Source organism: Rattus norvegicus, chromosome 11 (genome assembly GCF_021556685.1).
Source record: "Rattus norvegicus strain SHRSP/BbbUtx chromosome 11, alternate assembly SHRSP_T2T, whole genome shotgun sequence".
NCBI classification, from domain to species: domain Eukaryota; kingdom Metazoa; phylum Chordata; class Mammalia; order Rodentia; family Muridae; genus Rattus; species Rattus norvegicus.
The window spans coordinates 41,613,231-41,622,025 of record NC_141544.1 but is presented as its reverse complement, the minus strand read 5'-3'; the positions used below and the strand labels follow the sequence as shown (position 1 = coordinate 41,622,025).

The following is an 8,795-nucleotide window of genomic DNA, read 5'->3' as shown; positions in this document are numbered from 1 at the left end:
TAAGGGAGGTTTCGCTTAGGCAAAAATAGAGATTCAAGACTGAGTTTCAGTTACTGCTCCATGAACGCAACACTGAAAAGGATCAAGCTGTTTCCATGTAAATCACACTTACCTCAGGACAAAGCTGGGCGTGTTTACCGGAACACAAAAATCTGTACCAGACAAAATGTTAAGTAAGGACACCCAATGTACAATTGATATTTACAAAACATTCAAAGTAACATGGAGGTAATGCTCATCCTACACCTAGACGTGAGTATCAAAGCCAAAGCAGAAATCATGGCGATGCCAAAGTTATGTAGGAAAACCATTAAAACAGCAAGGTTAACTCTGCTTACAGAGATGAAAGAAATATATTCATAGTAAGTAAAGGTATAAAAGGTAAAAAGAGAGACCTGGATCAACCTTTCATGACTAAAATTACAATGACTGAGAGAGGGAAAAGGCTAGGTCACATCAACAGATCTAGACATTGGGGAGGAAAGGACTGATACATTACAGACATAGAAAAATTACATCCAGACAGAAAAATAACAGGGAAGGATAAATTCATTAATAGAGGAATCTACTAGCTTTCCAGATTTTTGTCATAAAATTCAAATAAGGCTGTAGTGAGTGGTAGAAGAGTACATTCTTCTCACCTGGTATCACTGGCTATGAACACACACACACACACACACACACACACACACACACACACACACACACACCCTGCCCCACCTCTCCAGTCTGTTTAAACCATGTCATCTTGTTTCCTCTGATCCTCTGGGAATTAGGACCCCATGTGACTGCTATCCCTGCTGTAACCTGCCCACTAACCATCTACCCAGAGGCTGGATATAGCATGCCATTGCCCTCCCATGAATAGAGTTAAAGACACCAGACTTTCAAGGTTATTAATACCATAGAGTCAAGTGGACCACGTGGGCCTTCTCCACACCAGACCCTGTGTTTGTTCTTCTATACTCTTCTTTATTTTGGTTCTAAAAACCATGAATATTTTCAAAGAAAGTAAATGTAGCCTCAACAAATCATATACATAAACCTCTATATCTGATCTCCAAATCTTATACATAAACCCCTATGTCTGTCTCAATCAATACACACAAAGCAAATTCAGCTTCATGAAAGTGGACTGAGAAGGCAGTGAGAACTAAGAAGAGTTTCTGTTTGTTTGTTTTCTGTTTTCGGACTCCAGCACTTATATTGAGTTGAAGGGACAGACTAACACTTCATTTTGATATTTAGAAAACAGGTTTTCTAGATAAATATGATATACTTACAAATACAACACATCATAGGTAATTCCCCATTATTTACTCCATCAAACATACACACGTGTACTCAGTGAATGACAAAAGGGTTACTTTACCTTATTAACAGTAGTACCCAGCTAATGATGCCACAGGTCTCTGATGGTGGATATAGCTATGAACTGTGGTGATCCAAGATATTCCTTATCCAACACGACAGCAGTATAACTTCATGTTTAGTTAATTACTGATAAATTCAGCAAGCAAATTGACATCACACATGGAGAAATAAGTTAAATAAATCTGGAGATTTAACTTATTTGTGGTTTACATATTAGACGATGTTACGGAATCAGAAAATATGTGCTGTTTATGGTGACTGTTTTCTAGATGAAACTGTCAGTTGACAACTGGGGTGGAAAAAAAGAGAATATCTCCCGTTCTAGTTGAGACTCTATTGATAACCTACGGCTGCTCTTAGGATGAGAGGCAGTCCTTTTTAGGGATTCATATCCAGGGAGTCTACACATGCTCAGTAGATCCGTTTATAGCCATGCCTGTACAGGCAGCAATAAGTGTATTTAGGCTAGTAGCTTTAAAAACAAGGGACATTGAGTTGGGACCAAAGTGGGGGTGGGAAGATAGGAATCATAGTGGAGGGGAGAGATTGCGGACTGGACTTAATCGTAATCATAATATACATGAATGAGATTTCAAGCTCCACTGCAGGAAATACAAGGTGAGCTGTGGGTTAGCCATCTCCTTATTCAATAAAGAGAATTATAACCTGACTCACTCCATTTTGGTTTATTCAAGAATCATAAAAACGTGTTTATAGTGATCCCAGTATTAAAGGGATTTACATAAACGTGACTGTTGAAACACACACCCAGGGCAGATGTAAACTCAGTGCTAGTATGGATGTTTCCTGATGTCGCAAATAGAAAGAAAAAAAATGCCTTTACAGTTGCTAAACCCTAGTGAGTGAGTCCAAAGGCATGTTTAGAATTCCCAACAAGTCACCTATGAGCGTTCAGGTGGCAAAGGAATGGGCTTCCTTCATAAAAAAGAAGACTCTCTGCCTTCAAACTGATGTGTTACCATAGGTATCTGTGGCAAAAATAAATTTAAAAAGTAAAATAAAAATAAAAAGAATCTTAGAACAAGGCCCAGTGCTGACTGCGTGCTGGCTACATTGGATTACCGTGTGTTTCAGGTCAACCTTATAATCAAGTCTGTTGAGGATTTTCTGGGTAGATAATGACCCAGATGTTCCACCAATTTTATCTCATTAAGCCTGGAATACACTGGTGAGCCTGTATGAAATGTGCTCGCGTTTTTAAATGCGAGAATTTGATCTTCAAAACATTTCGTCTGAGAATAAAGTAATAGAATAGTAGCCAATGCGTAAGTCCTGGTTACAGATTTTCTGGCCAAAAATGAAATATGGGGCAAAGAAAACTGTCCAGGGTCTATTATTTTCTCAGTCCAACTGGTACCCCTAAGAGTGTGTACCCAGAGACACATGATGTAAACAAGCACTCTCATGAAACAAAACTCTTCAAGGAACACGGAGAGGCCATTTACCTAAATGGCATGGCCTAGATAGATGTGTAGAGAACAGTGACCTTGCTAAGCTACAACCATGATTTTGTTTGGCTGAATAAACTGGGAATTTTTACTTCCTTTCCAACCTCACAGAGCTCTAAATGACTGTCAGGGAAAAGAAACTAAGCAACATAGGAAACACAAGTTATTTAAAAATATTTTGTGTTTGAGAAAAATACTCTTTGTCAAATTATAGAAACATTGGCTGGGAATATACCACACATTTTATTTAGCACACCATTTGGAAACTCACACAGGTAAGTACCAAAGGAGACATGGCTTTCTTTGTACACAACATCTGTCAAAAGATGTATGCTAACACCTCCAGTTTCATTCCAATAAAAGATAGAAGAGTGACACACGCTCTTTGGGTGTGGATCTTCATTAAAAAGTAGTATTTCCAGGTCACAGTTCCTTACTGGGAAGGATACACTTGAAAGCAATGTCTAAATTAGGCTTCCCAGAAGTGGAGTGGATTCCCAACTCAGGTTAAGTCTCCAAAGAAGTGTTACTTGTCTCAGATCAATTTTCTCAATATTTATCACTTTTTCCAATGTGTTACTAATACGTTAACCATTCTGGTATATACAATTTTATTTAATTCCTATGTGGCTTTCCATAAATTCTCACCGATTACACCAAAGCATTAGTGGGTTTTTGACAGTAACTTCAAGAAACTGTTAAGACTGTTAAGGGAAAATCACTTCTGATGAGAACTTGAATAAGAAGGACCAGATTGACTTAGAAATGGCAGTCATTTGAAAGAGGATGTATCTTTTATGAGTTAGTGGGAGGACTGCTTAGTAGGCAACTGGATGACATTCTAGTGAGATGCCAGGAGGGAGGACTATAGAGAGAACCAACACCCAGCACCAAGGTATATAAAGAAGTCTAACCTGTAACAAGCACACTTCAGCAACGTGTTCTCTGCAGTTTAATCAAGGCCCGGTTGTCTATCTCTCTATCCCTATAATGTCTAATAACTTTTGCTCAGAAGTCCACAGGTCTCCTTCTTGTAGGAACTCTAGTCATGTTCCTGTCACCTCACCTGTCACCAGTGGTCTCTGCTCCACTGAGACCACGGGGAGAGATGCTCCTTGCTCTCCTACTAGCAGCCTGGGCAGCAACACACCACAAGACAACTGTCAAGAGCCCTGCGGTGAACCCAGCAGTTGCCAGTCAACGAGCTGCAACAGGAGCACTAGCAGACCTTCAGTCTGTTCTCCGACTACTTCAGGAGTATCTGGATCCCAGGAAGGAACTAGCTGTCTTCCCAACACGTCCCGCCATTCCAGCCTTGGCCGTGCAACGTTCTGTAGACAGCCTATGAGTTGCTACGTTCCAAGTTACCTGTCTAATGGATGTCAACCCTTGGGCTATCTGACCTATGGCTGTCCACCACTGAGAAACCTGACCTACGGATGTCGGCCTTTCAGCTGCCTGCCTGGCTGCTACGGGCCCACGAGCTGTAATTACAGCAGCTTTCAACCCTACTCCTCTTCCTTGAGTGGTTGGCGTTATCCTTACTGAAGAAAACCAAGAAGATCTGAAACAACTTCGTGCTTCTGGCTTTGAGAAAGATCAGCCAGCATCACCACAGGGAGGTCTTTTGTTCTGTGGGGCTACATTGTGTGTGTGCTGATTGTCTAGTAATTCTCTTCAACTGAACGTCTGGGCGCTTTGGGGGTGTGTATCACTTAGTTCAGTATATTTGCAGAGCTTGACGTACTGTTTTGCTTCCAGAAAATGCTGTTCTTCTGCTCTCATCACAATTAAATCGTGGCTTCGAATTAGAATCATGCTTATCACGTGCCGTTATTTACATGGGTTTAACTTGCCCCAGTTTTCTCCTTAGAAACTATTAGCATGGGCTCCTTTAAGGTACACCGATGATTCTTTGGGATTAACTATGAAGAATATTAAAAGAACTTCTAGAAGTATTTTTTATGAATTATGTAAAAGAAATATTTTTAAATGTTTTTAAAAGAGATCTGTTAAAACTATGACGGTAAGGGCCAGCAAAATGGCTCCGTAGGTAAAGGGGCTTGTTGTGTGATATTTGCTATGAATTAGGTTCAGGTTCTGAAACCTTCAAAAGAGTGGAAGGAAAAAGCCAACTTCATAAAATTGTCCTCTGACCTTCACACAAATGGTGTGCATCAACAGACATTTAATCACACACACACACAAACACACACACAGAGAGAGAGAGAGAGAGAGAGAGAGAGAGAGAGAGAGAGAGAGAGAGAGAGAGAGAGAGACAGGGAGACAGAGAGACAGGGAGACAGGGAGACAGAGAGAGGGGTGGAGGGAAGGAAGGGGAAGGGAGGGAGGGAAGGAAGGAGAGAGAGAGAGAGGGAGAAGGGGGGGAGGGGAATGAGAGAGGTATGTGCCATGTGTCTGCACTTGGAATCTGATATTAAGATACTTCAAGAAGCAGGGAATTTCATTTTGGTAGGATGATTATAGGAAGTTTAGCTTTTGAATATGTAAGTCCACAGATTTATACTGGCTTAAAGTCACTACAAATGTATTAGCTTGAATTTTGCCAAGCTCATGTCCTGACATCACTGCCAGAGCCCAGCAGGATGCTCACACAGATGTTTAAAGAGTATTTGACAGAGATGTCACTGTGATGTGGCTATCAAGAGGTCCAACTAGGAATGTCCCCTGCAGCTTAGTCAGCATGAGACTCATCACCTTAGCTTTGCCTGTCTGGCAGACAGGCACTTGCAGCTGATGTAATTCTCTAAGTCCAAAACCACCAAAACAAAAACAAACATAAAAACCCAAAAAAACAAAAACAGGAATATAAAATTTATTCAACATGCAACAATCTTACATGGAGACTCACCTTAGACAGAATTAAGAGGATCAAAGAATCCAAAACCAAACCAAAACCCCCAAAATGCTCAGTCACTAACACTCACTGAAACATTAATTATGTCTCAGATCTGATGAATGTGAACACAGTAATATTTTGCGAGGCCCATACACTTAATACTCTTGCTTTGGTTTAATAAATCTCAGATATTTAGTGTCATTTTGGAGATGTACAGTAAAGGCAGACAGACCATAGTTCTTATGATTAAAATAACATTTTTTCAATTGCTAATTTTTCAGTTGTTCATTTCAACTTGAAACTTTCATATCTTTATAAAATAATCATTTGCCAAATCAAGGTGATACATCCAACCAGGGGTTATGACTTGGTTTTTATAATTATCAGCCTACATTTGCTTTTCTATCAGGATCATAGAGGATGAATCCTCTAGGGAGGGTCTTCTTGAGCATTTCCACACTGACAGTACTCTGTTAAACTCTTTTACTAAAACAAAGTCATCATATTTTTATAAGCAAAATGGCATGCATTTGAAATATTTAAGCAAATTGTCTGGTATATCTATCTATGTATCCACCTATTTCTATACTTAAGATGTTTCCTCATACATTAAATAGAAAGACAAATGATATATATACATATATATACATATATATATATGATAGTGTCAGCATATATTTGAAAATCAATGTCATGCTTAATTATTTAATTTTCAAATATTTAATTGAGCTCTATACTAGACTGTACCAAAAATTATAGAGCAATAATGTGACATTAGAACCTTGGATTACACACTTCTGATGCATAGTCTTTAGATTTTTAATTTTATTTTTAGTTATTTGTTATATTGTGCCCATGTGGTGTCTTCTGGTTTGAGTACAGTGACGGCAGACACCAAAAAGGAATATAAAATGCCCTAAAGCTGGAGTTACAGGACTTTGTGAGTTGCCTGTCATGGGTGACAGGAACTGAACTCAGGTCCTCTACAGGACCAGCAAGTGCTCTTAATCACTGAGCCATCTCTCCACCTCCCCGTATAACTGGTGCATAACACTTAATTGACACTAACCTCAATCTTTTTCATGAATTGGAAAGTAGTTGCTTCTGTATTACTGACACAGAAATAGGTTCAATGAGATGAATCCTCTGTCACAGATCATTACTAGTGCTCAAAAGAATCTCATTTCCAATTCAAAACAGTTTATTGATATTGTAATATGTAGCTGAATTATAATGTCCTTCTATTAACAGAAACAGATAGACAAGTGAATTATGATTAGTCTTCCAAGAAATGTTTTAAAGGGGTAAATATTAAAAAGAAACAAGAATGAGAATTGGAACTTAATGTAAGTGGGTGACCCCTGTCTACATGAACGAAATCATGCTTTGTCACTAGAGAAAATGAGTCACAAATTTTATAATCCACACATTTGAAACACTGATCATTCATTACTACAAATTTGTGTTATAGGGAAGCACAACTGTGTAATAAATAAAACCGTGGGATATTTTTCTAATATGAAATAACCCAAGTATTGGAACAACTGTTTCAAAAAGCTGTAGTCACTGTGTATAATTTTCAAATATTCGACTCTCTTCACACTTAAGCTAACAAAAGTAAGCACTCACATCAATTAGCTTAGTTTTAAGTTCCAATCAGTAGACAATGTTGAATAGGTATTTTATAAGATGTTTCTCTACTAGATATATTGACACATGCCTGTAATTGCAGGTGCTGAACATGGAGGATCACAGGCTAAGGCCAAACTGAGACAAATAGTGAAACCCTATGAAGGATAGAAGATGACGAGATGGGAAACCAGGTGTCCATTATCAATGCCATGTGTAAACAATGCTTGTTGAATAACATGTGGTTTTAATTAGGCATTATGAGAGGGACAATTGAGTTCATTTATAAAGAATATAAAAGGTATTCAGAGGGGCTACAAATGAGTTCGAATACAATATAGCATGTCATCTGAACAGTATCGTCCTGAGGACTGAAAAATGGAAATAAACAAGTTGAGGAAAGAATGGGAAGATTCGATGAACAAAGACAGGAAGCTGGAGGTACTGGGATCACTGAAATAAAAAGAAAAAGACCCTGATAAATTCAAAAGACTGGGAGATGATTAGCTGGCTAAAGTGTTGAGGGTCAAAGAGTATAAACTGAGAAGAGATTTTAGAGATAGATTAGGCAGCAAATGTTAAAGTCAATATAAACAAGGGAGTGCATAAAGGAAAGAATTTGAACACTAGGCAAGAACAGCTTGACATGGTAAACAGGGGCTCTTGTAAGTAAGCTGTATAGTTGTTAGACTGAGGATGTATAGGGACTCCAAGTGAACCTGAGGGGAAGGTGAAGGCATGTTAGGCAGTGCTCGGGCCAGTGTCAACATTTGCTTGTTATTCATGAACGGTAAGAGAAACAAAAGAATCAATGGCAACACTGACTGTTTACCTTGAGAAACTAGCTAAATAATTTTCAACTCATCAAGTAGGAGAACTATAGTCTTGTAAGTCTGATAAGTAAAAAGTGAACTGCATTTTCGATAAGAAGTTTAAAAGGGTAATAAAAGTAAACCCAAGTATGTTGGTGCATGCCTGTGGTTCCAACATCAGGGAAGTTGGAAAGTCTGGGGACAGGGTGGTCATTGAATGCATTGTCAGTTGACGGTAACATCCTCTATCAATAAAACATAGAAACAAATAATTTGAGACAAACCAATACAGGAAAATATCATGTAGGAAATATGGAATTTAAAATAAAATCAGTTGTTAAAAGTTCATTGTATTTATTGAGTCTTTATAATACGATGTAGATAGCCTAGCCTGCTCAAAGAAATGCCGATGAGAGATGCTATTAAGAGCAGCGCATTGCCTACTGTCTCGATGGGGTACTCTTTACAAGTAGGCTTTGGGGGGCTGTCTGGGTGCAACAGCTAGTGAGCAAATTTCTACAGAAGAAAGAACACACAGAAGGAAAGAAAACCGGATAAACAGGAGCCTTTAACTTCCTGGGTTGGCACTATTCTCTGTGGCACTTATTGAAATTATTGCATGTTTGACCATGAGGATATGCGGGATATTGT

The 8,795-nt window shown here is 38.7% G+C and overlaps 1 protein-coding gene across 1 annotated transcript; it reads left to right on the top strand.

Annotated features, from left to right (window-relative positions):
• The first annotated feature begins 3,774 nt into the window (after window positions 1–3,774).
• LOC100912272 (keratin-associated protein 26-1-like) lies at window positions 3,775–4,657 on the top strand. The gene has a single exon (XM_087577400.1). It carries the CDS (start codon window positions 3,834–3,836, stop codon window positions 4,389–4,391), a length of 558 nt encoding a protein of 185 aa, XP_087433526.1. The 5' UTR covers window positions 3,775–3,833; the 3' UTR covers window positions 4,392–4,657.
• The last annotated feature ends 4,138 nt before the right edge of the window (window positions 4,658–8,795 follow it).

Coding starts and splice junctions, on each gene's coding strand:
- LOC100912272 (XM_087577400.1), top strand. CDS start 3,834: ATGTCTAATAACTTTTGCTCAGAAGTCCACAGGTCTCCTTCTTGTAGG.